Raw genomic sequence first — 17,311 nt, 5'->3', positions numbered from 1 at the left:
CCCTCGACTGTGTGTTTGATTGGTTCAAAAGTGACAGGTTTGAAGATGATTAATTATAATATTGAAAATACACTGCCATACCTTTGTACAAACATACAATTTGGATATATCCCGAAACTGTACATGTTGTTTATGAACATTTCTCAACGCTTCATTTCGTCTCAATAAATGAATAATTCCACTGCCCCCAACTATGCACTCGTGTTCGTGGGAAAGTTCACGCGGCTCCTTGGATGTTTGGCCGCTTATGTATTGAAAAATTACGGCTCAGCTGAGAAAAATCTCAAGACTTGAGAAAAAGTTTAGTGAAAGCCAACTTGAGAAATTTCTCAGCTGAGACAATTCTCAGACAGTTCTGAGAAAATCTTGAGCTGAGAATTTTCTCACTTTGAGAACGTTAGTGAAAGCGGGGCCAGGAACTGACAGCTGCTTTACAACAGGAGTGGAACCACATGCCACTGAGAAAGATCAACACCCTCCTCGTCAACTCCATGGCTAACAGAATACGTACAGCAACGCGCGCAAACGGCGGGCATACGCGATACTGAATTTGAAATATAATTTTGATTTCGACATATCATACCCTGGAACAATTAAACAAACATTGTACATTGGTTTTGCATTATGTGATATTGAAATTTTGAGAATTTTTTTAAAAATGAATTTGGAATAAAATGAAATCAACAGTTTTTATTAAAACACTATTCTTCATGAAATATACTTACATGAATTTAGTTACGCGTTTCATTTTCCTTTCAGTATATTTCCTTTCATTTAGGTACTCAAATACTGTTTAAATCTTCAAATGTGTGAATAAATTCCAATCATAAAGTTACAACTGAAAATATTCTAAAGATTTAACATATATAACTAACATCAATCGTTTCATAAGCTTGTGTTAAAGGGCGAAAGGTTGTTCCAGTATAAACATACAATCATGTTATATTTTATGGATTTCTGACTTATACGCTAGCATTGTGTGTATAATGAATAGCACTTTACAGCTTATGTGCAAGCGATTCAAGAAAGAGATGTGGCTCTGTCTAGCTCTTTCATCAGGAGATATATATGTGTGTGTGTGTGGGGGGGGGGGGCCCTCATATTCCTACCGTTGTGGACACATTTGTATGATTTTGACCTTCGTTGTGGACACATTTTTCGTTGTGGACACCGGAACATGGTGTCCACAAAGATCACACCTCCAGACAAGTCAGAGAGGGGTTATCTTCCCTTTAAATCAGGAACTGTCAACCAACGTTATGGACCAGTGAAACGCACACATTGACTGGTGCATTAAACTTGTAGATTTTATGTTTCGCTCACACAGAGATCAGTGCGGTAACCTGACACCGCAGTGTAGCAATTATATCTACCGAGGCAGTCTGAAGGGCAATTTGCAGTAATTTCTGATAAAACAGGCGATAATATGTTTTATGAACCCCATCTGTCCCTGATTTATGTCAACAGAGAAAGTTAATTCAATGCGGAATATTTCAACAATGGCAAAGGTATTTTTTTTTATTACTTCATAGCTTGTTACTTATAGTTTTTTAGTTTTTCTTACTTTAATTAATTTGAGAAATATGTATTTGATATGTGTTTAAAGAACTTTGTTAAACAATGCAATGCTACCAATCTCTGACTTCAAAGTGTTTTAATAACATAACTGATCATCATGGAGAAAGATTTATATGTTATTGATCGTTAGATTTTTAATATTGCGGTCTTACGCGATAAGGAAAAATGATGTCAAATAGTTTTAAACTCACTTCTAGGCTTCACTTGGAATAGTGGTTGTTAAAGGACATGTGTATCCAATAATGAATCCATACTGTCTGCTTGGAAGGTAGTAGATAATTCAATCAATAAAATGTATTATACATGTGAATTTGAACATTATTATTTCTATTCATATTAATAATATTAGAATTTTACATATCGAATGAAGATCATTTATTTTACACGTGTAGTTGAACATTATTATTTCTATCCATATAATCGAGTTAAGTATCATTAATTAAAGCATGGCAAATAGTTATATGGCAAAACAATGTCATCAAGTTTTGATGTTATTTGATGTGCACTTTTTCTTTACCGGTCAATGAATCAATATGTTATGATTTATTCTTTAGTGCTGACGGCTGTGATGTAATAGTTAAAGACACGATTCCGACGCATTTTCAAATAGAGTTTAATTCTGAGAAGCAGGTATATATTTGCTCAGCTTTCAACAATATACAGATCTAGTGTTAATTTTGTTTTACTATACTAGTACCAAGTTGTGACTATAACAGGCGCGCGCTTTAATTACCATTTTCTTGATGACACACTGCCTGCTATTAACAGATGATTGATATTTTTATAAAGTTATCATTGCGGCATTCCACATTACCTGCGTTAAGCAAAACTGACTATTGAAGGCCTATTTTATCTTACTTTTTAAAAACAAAATAGGTGCAAAATCGTATTGTCATAAATATTAGCTTACATAAAATGCCAGATCGAGCATTGCAATCTTTGCAATATTTAGCTGGAAAAAATAACAATTTTCAGGAATAGAAATTAGAAATTGCGCAGTCCCATGGTTATTTTTCTAATGTAGAAAGCAACATTTTTAACAGTCTCAAAAGACTGGTCCTTAATTTTTTAACGCCGGAATCAGATTTCTGTCTGATTAGATCCTTATTACTGTAGACGCGCTAGAAAAAAAGTTATATTAAGTTTTGTAATGTGTTTTGCAATTATTTACCATTACATTGAAGTAATGAATTTTCTGAATACATTATGTACATTGGACCCGTCTCAACAACATACTTACGAGAAATAGACTTCGCAATTTTCTCGTAAAGTTACGATATTGATAAGACGGTCCCTTATACCGTCGCTTGAAAATGTGTCTATAAAAGTTTGAGGAAGTAATATTTATACACAAAATTTATGAAAATAGCCACGATGAAAATTGCCTAAATTAATGAAACAGTGCGAAATAAGGTTAACTTTAAGAATACTAGTATACTATTTTCAACAAAACTATTAGGTGTATAATACCTTAAAAGAAAAAATTGCTTATCAAATTAATTGTTTGTAATGACTGTTGGTATTATTCGTGAGTAAGTAATTTCATGATAAAGGATCTTTTTTTTTAAATTTATTTATCACACGATTTTGTTTTCATCTTTATTCTCTTAAGCTTACGTAAGCTAGCTTGACGGAGGTAGTGAAGCAATATTCGAAAGGGTCATAGGTTAGAATCCCCACTGGGAACATTTTTCCCATTTTTTGATACTTTTTTATTTTTGTAATTGATTATGAATTAATAGAAAGTGGTACTTTGTTTCAATCATGATAATAAACATTTCAAAGTTAGAGGCACTAGATGAAATTACCCTGATCGGGGAAAAAACACATTCCTCTTTTATTGATGTATTTACATTCTGCTGATATGATTTTATTTCAAAAAAGTTCATATTTCACATATAGTGAGAATTTGACCCATGAGCTACAACCCCTGAAGAAAAGAATCGAAAGATCCTATATTCTTTACTTATAACACATGATCATTCCCCAGATTTAACATTGCAGTTTTCTCCTTATAATATTTGATCTAACATTTTTCAATAAAATACATTTCATGCAGAAATACACATTTTTCTATAAGGTCACAGCTTAGAGGTAAGATTTTACCTGTAAGGGTATCTTGGTGAAAATAAATCATCAATTTGTCGAATGCAGAACAGTGGTTGTTGTATTTTAATGTAACATCAATTTAGATATTTTTCTCTTTTTTTGTAAGATATTTTTATTTTTCAATAAATACAGTACATCTACAACAAATACATCAGTAACAGGTTATTTCTTTCTAATATTGAAAAGGAAGTACATTCTTAATTAATCTGCAGTATTCTTTTTTTTTATTATAAATGTAAGTATTATTGGAAAATATGGTAAAAATACGAGGAGAGTAAAAACTAGTAAATTAAAGAAGAGAAAAAAAAAAGAATGACAAAAAATGCATGAGGAATGTGTTCCTTATCTTGTTCATGCAATATAATTTTCAGGCATTCCTCAGATGTTTCAAACCAGTTACTCTCGATGGACAAGTCGTCAGCGGTGTGGCCCTTCTTCCCGATGTTGCGGTCATATTAATAAATGGAAAAGAGTTCCAATTTCTAAAACAGGTATTTTGACAATAAATATGATGCATCTTTAGCTAGCAAATGTAAAATGAATTTCTAATTTTGCATTCAAGATTGAAGAAAATACTAAGAGTATACACAGTTGAAAGTAATATAAATATTTGAACAATCATATTTATGGGAGTGAAGGTATGTCGCAGTGTCAAGGAACGGAACTGGGCTTTAACCATTCGATTCTACAGAAATTATGTACACCTTACACGCATTCAGATCTTGTTTTGTACATTGCTTGTATGACATAAATCATGAGACTGCCAACTCCAGACAGTGGTAGTAAATGAGTTCATTATTTTATAAGAAATATGTTTTGAATAAGGATAAATAGATAAATCGTGCATTCAGTTACAAATTATTAATTCTTTATTATTAAACGCAAGACGAATGTCTTAAGATGTATTACGAGTTATTTGTTGATGTCAAAGGTTCTGCGAACAGAGAAAAGAATAAAACCGGTCGAGGAAGCTCTGAGGTTCGTTTTAGGACAACATGATCCTGAAGATATATGCGAAAAATATATCAACGACTTTATAGGTAAACTTGTTAATGAAAACCTTTATAAAGAGCTCTTTCATTCTATAGTAGTTTACTTGATAACGATACAGTAGTAAATAGTAAAACATTGATAGCTTCGAAAACACCTTTTTTTCTGTAGCATCATTTTCTTTCATGCTGCACGAGCTAGATCGAAGATTAAGTATGCCTTATTTCGATTGTCTCAGACCCAGAAAGCAGATACTACTCGCAGCCTTCGAGGTGATAGCCAGTTTATCAGCATGTAATCAATAAAAAACAATAAATCACATGTAACTGCTGATATGCTAAGGCTAAAATTTCATTAATGTAGGATTTAATCTAAAAACACATTTTAGTGTATTCTATTTTTCTTTCTGAACATCCCTTATAATTTACAAGGACAATGGTCTTTAAGATGTCTTTTAATATGACATTTATTTGATAATGAATGCAGTGCAAATCTACATTTTTGTTTTTTTGAAAGGTGATACTACTGTATAGCAGTAACCATTCTACTGCTACAGATGAACTAGACGGCAGCAAGCATCTGTCAGAGATAATTAGATAGCTGCTGTGCTTAATGACCATTTTATCGGTCTCTGGCCAGTAAATCAAATGCATCATTATGTATAACAATATCCAGCTTATCAAAACTACTAATTAAAAAAACAAAAAAATCTACACTGAAAACATTTTATAGTTTTAAATAATATAAGAATCATTGATTACATCTTTCAGCTGCTATAAATTGCAGTAAATAAAACAGGAATATGAGTATTTCTTCACTAGCTGCCTAAGTAAAACAATTTATTTTTAACGTATATGAAATACACTATGTTCACTTTTTATGTCTCAGGTCGAGGTGTTTTTGCGAAAAAAATTATCAGAAATGGAAAATTCCTTGCGGAATACCATGGCGTTTTATCCAAAGCTGACGACGTGAAGGACAAAGATACAAACTACACATATTTCTTTGACTTTAATGGTGTCAAGTACTGGTATGTAAAATATTTCAACCTTTAAATGATACAAGCCTTTAAATTCAAGCTTCAAAATTGGATATCAAACGCAAAGGCGGTTCTGTGTCTGTTTTAGAATAAGGTAATCAAAGGCAAGGCAGTACTGTGTAACATTTACATAAATGTGAATCGGATTCCTTCAAGAAAACTAATGTTTATGCTTTCTTTTATTTGTATAATGCAACATTTAATCCATGAAAATACTCGTGTGAATAAAAATGCATTTTCAAAATTAAAAACATCCATTTGAAATCTGCATGTTTATATTTGGTCTCATAAATGTATATCTAAGATAAATAAATTAACTTTAAGACTTTATCGCACTAGTTTGACACATTTGTCTGTTCAGTGCGTTTTAATTTTTGCTATTATCATATTTTTGGTAGCTTTGATGCCTCAGAGGAACCAAAACTGTATCAACCATCGTTAGGACGGCTAATAAATCATGCAGACAAAAAAACAACAGAGAAATTCAAGAATAACAGTCATTGGTGCGAATGGGGTTCCTCATCTTGTACTGTTTGCGACTAGGTTAGTTGTTGCTGTAATTTATTACACATGTTATGAATATGAAAACAGGAATGACCTAATCAGTTGATTTTGCGTTCTTTATATAATCAAGATTCTCCATCAAATGTATAGTTACTGTCAAGCAGCGATTCAATATCTGGCTAAGAGACAGTTTAAACGAATAACTAACGGTTATTTCAGAAAGAGAAAAAACATTCATATCAATAGATATGTAAAATATATCTAATTTGAATAATATTTAACAATAAAACATCATAAATAACATACATGATAAAAATTGTGGACATATACTCCTCACTGTTTTTATTGTCGCACTGTGGACACCAAGTCAGTGAGCGTTCAAATCTATCAGTCTGCATTGTGGACACCAAGATACTGCTCACTAAATCATTATATCTGCCTTGTGGACACCAAATAACATATATGTAATTATAGATGATTTAATGTTGATAAATATTAGTTTTTAACAAATGAAATTTGAATGATGTGTTATTTATTACGCGTGTTACTTCTGACATGTTTTGAAATACAGTAGGGGATTTAAATTAAACATTAACATGTTTATTCAGATTCTTCGTAATTAATAATTATTACGTAAATGCAACATGCCATATTTACAAATACAACAGTTACAAATTGTCAGTAAATGCATTTGTGTAATTCCAATCAAAAGTATAGTCAATGTAAAGCAATTATTAAATATAGTTAGGAGACTGTTTAACCGAGTTACTAACAGTAAATGCCAGAAGCGAAAAAAACAAACAACATAAATTTCAACAGATATGTTAAATTCTAATCTGAACAATATCAAGCAATTACATATCATAAATAAAATTTATGATAAAAAAATTGAACATTACTCATCAGTGTTTTCTTGTCACACTGTGGACACCAAGTCAGTGAGCGTTCAAGTCAATCAATCTGCATTGTGGACACCAAGTTACAACTCACAAAATCATTCTATCTGCCTTGTGGACACCAAATTACATATGTGATTGTAGATAATTTAATGTTAATATCGATTATTTTTTACCAAATGGAATTTAAATGACGTGTGATTTATTACGCGTGTTACTTCGGACATGTTTTGAATATGAAAACATTAATAATCTAAGCAGTTGATCTTTAGTCATTGTGTAATTAAGACTCTCCACACTTAATGCAGTCGGGGGTTTAAATTAAACATTTACATGTTTATTCAGATTCTTCATATTACGTAAGTACAGCCTGACGTATGCACAAACTGCGACTGTTACAATTTTTAGTAAATGCATTGTGTAATTCCCATTAAAAGTATAGTTATTGCCAGACATCGTATCAATGAACTGTTTAGAGACAGTTTAAACGAATGACTAACATACATTGCAGAAAGAGGATTCAAACATAAATGTCAACAGAACTGTAAAGTTGTAATTTGAACAATATAAAACAATAAAACATCATATTTGATAAAACACATGATAAAAATAGAGAACATTTACTCCTCACTGTTTTCATTAAGTCGCACTGTGGACACCAAGTCAGTGAGCGTTCAACTATTATCAATCTGCACTGTGGACACCAAGTTACAGCTCATTTAATCATTCTATCAGCCTTGTGGACACCAAATTTAAAATGTAATTGTAGATTATATAATGTTAATATCGATTTTTTTAACAATCGGAATCTAACTGATGTGTAACTGGTTACACATGTTATTTCTAACTTGTTTTGATTATGAAAACAGGAATAATCTAAGCAGTTGATCTTGTAGTCATTATGTAATTAAGATTCTCCACACTAAATACAGTCGGGGGGTTAATAAAACATTAACATGTTTATTCAGATTCTTGATATTACATAAGTACGACCTACCATATTTACAGATACGACAGTTACAATTATAAGTAAATGTATAATTGTAATTTCCATTAAAAGTATAGTTACTGTCAAATAGCGCATCAATGTAATGTTTAGAGACTGTTTAAACGAATGACCAACAGTCATTGCAGAAAGAGAAAACAAACATAAATTTCAACAGATATGTAAAATAAACATAATTTGAACAATATCGAACAATAAAATATCATAAATAACATGATAAAAAATGTGAACAATTCCTCTCACTGCTTTCATTAAGTCGCACTGTGGACACCAAGTCAGTGAGCGTTCAACTCTATCTAAAAGAACTTCCATTTCAATCTTCACTGTTCCAGAAGCAATTTCTTTTAAATAACATTTGTAGGACAATTAAAAAAAACACAAAAAAACATGTTTCTTTTTTCAATCATTACCGGGTAATTCACTTTGTTTTGGTCTACATTCAGATTTGACTTGTAATGAAAACTGCGACGATGGGTCAGTTCAGTCTCCTGTAGAACGCAGAACGTGTGAATACCAAAGGAAGGTCTGTAGTTCGATTGGTCATGAGAACAACAACAGTGGTGTAACATCGGCTTCCAAACGCAAAGCAGGTATTGTGTTAACACAATCACTGCATGATTTTTTTGCAGTCAATAATAGTTGTCATTCAAATAAATTAGACATTAATGTAAAGGCTTAACAATTTTATATTTCTTCTTTACCACTTGTACTTTCTAAACCTTAAATGTAATTAGAACCCTTTGTTGAATATGATAAATTTAATTCATTTTAATTTCAAAGCTTTGTTTATTTATTGTTTCTTTATTCTTTTTTCTTTCTTTTTATCCTTCATGATTCTTTGTACTATGATTTTATGTGTTTTTTACAAAGTAACTGAAACAATTTTCTTGTATATATTAGAATTTCCAGTACAAACAGGCAAAAAGATCAAGGTCGTTTCTTGGACAGAGGAGCAGTTAGAGGTCATGCAAAGGTCATTCGCCAAAATTCTCCGCTGCTTAAGAGTTCCTAACAAGGAGGAATGCGAACAAGCAAGGAAAAATGAGAGCCTGTTGCTTTCTCGTGACTGGAAGATCATCAAATTCCGTGTCCATCATGAAATACAGATTAAAGAAAAAAATGAAGTCAGTCTGAAAAAAAAATTAACAGAAAAAGAAACATACGTTAAACTTGCAATGAAATCTTACAGACATACATTTTCAAAATGTAAAAATGTTTATGTGTGTTTTCTTTTACATAAAGTCCCAGACACTCGTTGATGTAAAGTATTGTTTTTGCTGGATGTCCATGTTAAGAGGTCATGAAATATCGACAAATTACTACCACGGGTTCGTTCATGAAAAAAATAATAAATTGACTAAAATAAAGTATTGTAGTTCTTCTACTGAGGTTGTACCTCCCAAACAATTCATTCTTGCAGAATTTGTACAGAACTTTTGTTTAAGTATTAGTCCATTATCATTCATTTACATTTATTTACGATAAATACGTGTTCGCGGTCCGAATACATCTATTCATCCATTGCACTGTGTTTGTTTTCAGAAATTGTGATAGAAATTTTAAATTAAAGGCCTAGATCTTGGCAGTGGGCCAAGGGATTTCTATCTTCACCAGCACAGTTTGGGGCTAATGACTATCACAGTATGGTTCCAATAAACAAGGATCATTGTTTATTGGAGGTCAGTCTACCTTACAAATGTATCAATTAGTGAGAAGGGAAAACATAAATATTGATAACTTTTAAAGTTATACCTATTTGTTGGCATTTTTTGTGTAAAGAAAAATATCTGTTGGTCAAACACATTAATTAAATGATAAGAAACTTTATTTTAGGAAAAAAGCAGGTTTTTATTTTTTCAAATTCTGTCTGGAGACGTGTGATCTTGCAGAAAAATGTGACTTTCACTCATCTAAAAGTTTTGTTTAATGCTTGCAGAATACTGTATGCAACATTTGTCTAAGATTGAAACCGAATGTGCATTTCAGTGTTACAAAATAAAGCATGATAAAAGTACACTTTTGGCAATTTACTGAAGTTGAAAGTTCAGTATAGATGGAACACAACAATTTGACTTTATCCAGTATATTATATTCAAATAATGGTGACTTCATAAATACGAGGAAACCATTTTCCAATTCTTTTTGTAAATATTCTAAATAAATATAAGGATCACCTTCATCAATATGAATTTCATAATAATTATGATATTGGAAAATATTGTTTGTCAACACAAAGAAATCATTGAGTTTTCACTATAACTGTGTTTTATTATCATTATTATTTGTAATAATATTACTATATCTTTTATTATTTTATTTATAATGTTATATTATTATTGTTATCTATATAATATCAAAATAATAGTAATTATTATTATTACCGGTATTCCATATTGAAGGAAAATTAATTTCTTTCAACTCCACTGCAACATCTTCATGGTCTAGTTGGGACCCTGCTGAGCTAATTGTCCTTTAATCAGCTACTGTTACATAATCGCTGACAAGCAGCAAATAAGATGGGAGTTGTTCATTGGATTGTGGGGGACACTTATATAGTAGTGGATCTAGGCCTTTAAATACTATTGTGTTGAATGATCCCTTAGTCCTTATCCTTTACCTGTATCAAAAAGTATGCACACTCGCACATGTGACCATGTGGACACCTACCATATAAGGCTGGTGTCCACAACAACTAATTGGTGTCCATATTGTGGGTTACCCCTTCTTCATTTCTACTGGCTATTTTCAGTAAATCATCGAATGAGTAGCCTCAGTAATAAGATAGAGTAAGAAAATTATCAATTCTGTTTGAATAATACCATTAGAAAGTAAAGTGTCCACAGTAAAGGTTAAAACTGCAGTGTCCACATGGTAGGCAATATGAGTATGTGTGGGGGTGCGTGTGCGTGTGCGTGTGAGTGTGCGTGCGTGCGTGCGTGCATTAAATTGAATGTGTTGTTGGAAATTAATATTGTTTAAGTCAAATGAAAAGATGAAGATGAAAAGATTTAGATACCGTATATGAAAATATGGCAAAAACATTGCACTCACTACTACATTTGTACTGTTGTGCTATAATTATATTACCTAGTGAGCAAACTAAGACGGATATTTTTGTGCATAGTTACAAAATGTACGGTCTAAACTTCCCTTCAAAACAGCAGATTGAGTGAAGTGTGGCTGTCATAAAAAGTCACCACTTGAGTTCTGTGCCAGTCTTAATGTGAGCTTTTCTTCTGATGATAGGAAAATGTCATAAATACAGGTCACATGAAAGCTACCGTTTTGTGATTGCAATACGCAAACATTCAACTAAGAGTATTTGTGATTGAATGTGATATTATTCTCTGTATACTCATAAAAATATGTGCATTTCAATACTCATTGAATTTACATTCTGCCGTATTTTCATAATGAAAATATCATTATTCAATATTACATTTGCACCGATGAAACATTGATCGATATTAAAATAGATGTTACCTTATATATATCATATACATTTCCTACAAGAAGAAAGTCTAAGAGCCCTTCTTAAAGCCTCACATTTTGTATTAAGTATAGAAAGAGATATTAGTAAAAGAAACATATTAAGCATCGGCAGTTCCTTTTCTAAACGATATGCCGTATACATGAACATAATATATTGCAATTGAAGTCAGAAATGAGAATATATTTCCATGAAGATTTCTTATACATTGATTGTGTAATATTCATTCTTTTATATCTAGAAACCCATGCTCATGGAAAACATTATTATCACATCAGACATACTATGCCGAAAACACTTTTTGAAACTCTCAAACATATATGGAGAGCATGATTCACTTACATTTTCCTTTGTCCCATTTAAAACACGCCGAGAAGATCATTTCGTGGATATTTATTTTAAAGGGTAGGGAATTACATTCTTCATATTTATCATTAGCGTTGTGGTTTTCGATAGAAACTGAAAAATGATAAGAAGCTGAAAACATATAGTCTGATAGAGTTGTACTAATTTGAAAACTGTCAAACATTCCTTTATGTCGCAAGCCTGTTTTATGCATCGACAGTTTCTGCTGAGATCAATAGAAGGTTAGATAGAATAAGGTAAGAAAAACTTACCGTTCCATTTTGTCATCACCAGGACACTTTATTTTGAGAATTGTCAATGCTAATTATTTTCGATATATTATATAATATGAAATTACTTTGCCTTATGTACAGCAGCATCTGCTTTTTATGAGTTTTGTTCTATTTGTTCTATCACTGAAATTACTAATTAGTTTTTGAATGGTGGTTTAACTTTGATTTTAATCATTACAGCTGCAGCCATTCTAAATGTGTTAATAGAATATGATGTTTTAAGACCGATTAAAAAGGCACTTTAAGCCTCTGCCCATTCGGCACACTAACCTGAGTAAAGAATACAATCGTATTTACTTTCGTTCACTTTGCTGCATACATGTGTATATAATGTGTAATATCTACATATTGTTCTTTTTAGTAGATGGAGATTTTACTGTGAATTGTATAAAATCCTTTTAAAAGTTTTAGTGATAGAATATTAATATGAAACTATTTTAAAGTTTAATTCTATAATAAATGTTTGTTCTCCTAGCCTCTCATATTTCTTTTAAGAAAGGTTTAAGCTGGAAAGTCGCCATATGACCTATCATGCGTCGGTGTGACGTTAAATCCAAAAAAAAAAGGTTTGCATGAATATTTTATTTTATATGTAAATGTAACTGTATTATATTTGTATTCATACAGAGTGAGACTATAATATTAGGTTATTTAACATTGTTCTGTACAATACGGAGATATATTTGGACGAGTACCCAGTTGAGAAAACCATATTGGACGAGCCGCTATACACATCAACTTTTTATAATATTACACATATACACATAACCGTTTTATTCTATATCTATTTTATTTTAGTTTCAATTAAAATGATTCACTGAATATTGTATTTCTGCCTTCCTCATTTCAGATCTAACTCTGTACTTAGAGCGCTTACTTCAGCCGACTTACATTCGGAACTTTTTCACGCGTTTCGGTCTTTATCGTATGTTTAACATGGGACTTTTTGAACCGTCCAAATACGGAAAAAATACAGTTTTTTTTTGTACGCACGTGCGTCTAATAAGGTAATATATTGTACGGTCACGTGTTGCAAATGAACGTTCACGATTGGATAGATAAAATAGATATAGAATAATAAACAATTATCTTATCTTATCTTACATTTTTATGTTCTATACAAAAGCAAGAAATGATTTCTCAAATTTGCAAAATAAAAGTATATTGCATTGGGATGGCTCACTTCAAAAGTCTGTAATTTGATTATTTCCATGTTGACCAATTAGAAATCGTGAACATTTTTTTAAAAGATATAACAAAATGAAAACAAAACAAACCGATTTAAAATATTATAATGCTTTACGGAATACGTCGAACTGTGTACATGAAATATTAACTAATTTCCAGCGCCTTTTTTAACATTCAAATATGTTTCTGAATTACATGTGCAACATTTATATGTAATCGCCGTCTTTTAAAAAACACAACAATCCAAGCAGAAAAATGAAATTGCTGCAGTACCTTAAGTTTTCAAATAAATGAATGATTTAATGGCGTCGTATATCTTATTCTGATGTTTTCATCATCTGAATATGTAACAACAGTCACATCTCAATCAAACTTCAGAAGTGAACGCTTTTATCTGATAACATGTATTTACAAAAAGATACATTATCTAACTGATAAACAGCCTTTGTCTAAACGTTATGCAAAAAGTTCGAATTGTTTTGCAGTTACTGTATTACAAATCACAGCTGGAATGTTTAATAGTAAAACCATTTACTTACACGCCCTTTTTCTCTATCATGCTTACCCAGTTATGTGAGAATTATTTCGTGAAGGTGTCATAATTGTGAAATAGTGATTTGTTGTTTGTTGTTTTTCAACATTAAACACTTTATAATTTAGATGAATTGAAACTTCGTTAAACACTTATATAACGAGTAATTAAATCATAAAGGGGTAGCCTAATGTGTAAGACATATGGTCGCTAATCGCGTAGAGGCATTGAAAGATGATTGTATTCAATAATATTCTTGAAGGAATAGTAATACTGAAACATATTGTTAGTTGATTAACACTTTATTTCCCCTTGCAATTTGTTCCCGTTGCACTTGGCAGAGAAGAATAAAAGTACTTTTAATTTCATTCTGAAGATACTTGTTCAGTGTTCTTTGCAAACACAAGTGAGCCAAGTTAGTATTTTTTATAAACTTTAAACAATACCTTACAAATAGGTCAACTTTGTGGCTGTATTTTAGAAACACAAATGTTTGACTTAGTGTCTTATTAAAATCATTATGGAAATTTTTCTTCATTAACTTTAATAATTTAAAATTACAATCGAAATCTGAATGTATACTTTTGGCATTCTTTCCGTTTCCTAATAGCTTAAAAAAAGATGTCAAACGTAACACGCTGAATTATCAGAACAAGAATGGTAAATATTCTGCATAAAACAGTATTTTAAACTGAATGTGCTAGCAACAAAAAATTAGTTGTGTCTGAATCATCAAAATACTAATCATCCCAGGGTTGTACATTTTGCTTTATTAAACTGAAAGAATAAAAGGTATAAAACATGTATTGAAAAAACAATAACATAAAGGTTAATGTTAAATGATTTAAAACAAAATGTACATGTATAACATGTCTTGTACAATGCTTTTTGTCTTTTTAGCTCACCTGAGCAAAAGGCTCATGGTGAGCTTTTGTGACCGTTCAATGTCCGTCTTCCGTAGTCCGTCGTGCGGCGTGCGTCCGTCAACAATTCCTAAAAAAATCTTCTTTTTGAAAACCACTGAGCAGAATTACACCAAACTTCACAGGAATGATTCTTGGGTGGCCCCATTTCAAAATTGTTCAAAGAATTGAATTCCATGCAGAACTCTGGTTGCCATGGCAACTGAGAGGAAAAACTTTAAAAATCTTCTTGTTCAAAACCGCTATGCGTAGAGTCTTTATATTTGGCATGTGACATCATCTTATGGTCCTCTATGAAGGTTGTTCAAATTGTGCCCCTTGGGTGAAAAGAGGGGTGGGGGCACAAGTTTAACATAGACTTATATAGGAAAAAAACTTTAAATATCTTCTTGTCTAAAACCACAAGACCTTGATATTTGGTATGTAGCATTGCCTTCTGGTCCTCTACCAAAACTATTCAAATTATAACCCTGGAGTGAAAAGTGGCCCAGCCCTTGGAAGTCTCAAGTTTCACTTAGCCTTATATAGGAAAAACATTAAAAATCTTCTTGTCCAAAACAGCAAGGCGTTGAGCCTTGATATTTGGCATGTGACATCATATTATGGTTCTCTATGAATGTTGTTCAAACTGTGCCCCTGGGATGAAAAGAGGCCCCTCCACGGGGGTCACAAGTTTTACATAGACTTATATAGGAAAAAGACTTTAAAAATCTTCTTGTCTAAAACCACAAGACATAGGCTTTTGATATTTGGTATGTTGCCTTGCTAGTGTTCCTCTACCAAAATTGTTCAAATCATAACCCTGGGATGAAAAGAGGCCCCGCCCCGGGTGGTCTCAAGTTTTACATAGACTTATATACTATATTAGGAAAAAACTTTAAAAATATTCCTGCCTTAAAATGCAAGGCCTAGGCTTTTGATATTTGGTATGTTGCATTGCCTTGTGGTTCTCTGCCAAAATTGTCAAATTATGCCCCTGGGATATAAAGAGGCCCTGCCCTGGGGGTCCCAAATTTAACATAGACATATAGGGAGAAAAAAAATCTTCTTGTCTGAACGTTCAAGGCCTAGGCCTTTGATATGTAGCATTGCCTATTGGATTTCTAACAAGATTATTCAAATTATGCCCCTGGGATGAAAAGAGGCCCCGCCCTGGGGGGCACTTTTTATATGAATTATATAGGAATAAATACTTAAAAAATTACCAGATCATATTTCATAGACTGTTTAATTATAATTACCTGATGACCACAAGCGATTAGGGGTCACTTGACTGTGACCTTGACCTACTGACTCACTTAAAGTTGCTTGTTTTTTTAAGTTACAGCCTTGAAATTTGGAGAACATGTACAGTTTTGCACACCAATCTTTAAACTGACTTTCAGTGACAATGAATGTGACCTCCTTTCTAATATTTTAGAATCAGTGTGCCATTTTAAACATGTGGCTTATATTACTCAGGTGAGCGACTCAAGGTCATCATGACACTCTTGTTTGTTTATAAATTTTGTTTGTCAAAGATATGATTAGAAGTTATCTGATGTCTTATATGTAAAACCACCAACTACGAATAAAATTATATTAATATTTTGAAATAGGAAATCACGTCAGCTCCACGAATATACGTTATACTATTCTACAACTGCCTGTGTCAGTAATGAGAAACGAGCTGACACATTTGAATGACTTTAACAACTGTATATGTTATACCTGCAGTAAAAGATCATCCCGTACTGTCTAAGTGCTCATTCAATGTTGATTTAGAATTTGCTTTATAGTCCGAAACTTAAAAAAACAGGATTTATTCAAATTCTAATTTGTAAAACATATTTTGGTGTAAACATGCAGAACTACCCCAAAGTCAGCTGACACTACTCTCAACTGAATCCACTACTAATGCTACATACGACATGTATCCGTCTTGAGTCTCACTGGCAACAAAATATCAATCTAAAAAGATCTTATCTTTACGACAGATATGTATTTCTGAAATCAATGTTTCATGCTGGTAGAATAAAGCGATAAACACATTTCGTCCTGACTATACTGGGAATGATATTTTCCCTAGATACTGAGAAATAACATGCAAACATTTCAGACACAAATCATCCATAGAACTAAAAATCCGCTGAGACAATTACAAACTACATAGATTATTTGTGATAACTACACTGATTTATCAGTCTTCATTTCAAACATTTCTGGGAAAACAAACAATATGTAGAATGATATTAGAGTGGAATTATGCGCATTTTTCAAGTAAAGATCCAGCTGAAATAGATGTGTGTATAAAAAGGGTGGAGGAAATGATAGCTTTTAACCCAATATACCAAACTGTTCCTGTAACCAGTACAAAATAATAACTTTCCAAATATGACTTTCCTTATTTTGACTGGGGCAGTCTTTTTAAAAAGAGTC

At 32.0% G+C, this 17,311-nt stretch overlaps 1 protein-coding gene across 1 annotated transcript; it reads left to right on the top strand.

Moving 5' to 3' along the window:
- Window positions 1-1,711: 1,711 nt before the first annotated feature.
- On the top strand, window positions 1,712-9,303 carry LOC123559238 (histone-lysine N-methyltransferase set-1-like). The gene is made up of 8 exons (XM_053544825.1): window positions 1,712-1,846; window positions 2,133-2,208; window positions 4,059-4,178; window positions 4,619-4,727; window positions 5,566-5,707; window positions 6,115-6,259; window positions 8,566-8,712; window positions 9,023-9,303. Exons 1-6 carry the CDS (start codon window positions 1,821-1,823, stop codon window positions 6,257-6,259), a joined length of 618 nt encoding a protein of 205 aa, XP_053400800.1. The 5' UTR covers window positions 1,712-1,820; the 3' UTR covers window positions 8,566-8,712; window positions 9,023-9,303.
- Window positions 9,304-17,311: the final 8,008 nt, after the last annotated feature.

This window comes from Mercenaria mercenaria, chromosome 5, assembly GCF_021730395.1.
Source record: "Mercenaria mercenaria strain notata chromosome 5, MADL_Memer_1, whole genome shotgun sequence".
Lineage (NCBI taxonomy): Eukaryota > Metazoa > Mollusca > Bivalvia > Venerida > Veneridae > Mercenaria > Mercenaria mercenaria.
This window is presented reverse-complemented; position numbering and strand designations above follow the sequence as displayed.

Bases quoted from the DNA above. Each gene is read 5' to 3' on its own strand.
- LOC123559238 (XM_053544825.1), top strand. From the start codon at position 1,821: ATGAATCCATACTGTCTGCTTGGAAG. The intron at 4,728-5,565 runs GTAAACTTGTTA...TTTATGTCTCAG, and splicing joins ATATATCAACGACTTTATAG to GTCGAGGTGTTTTTGCGAAA. The intron at 5,708-6,114 runs GTATGTAAAATA...TATTTTTGGTAG, and splicing joins TTTAATGGTGTCAAGTACTG to CTTTGATGCCTCAGAGGAAC.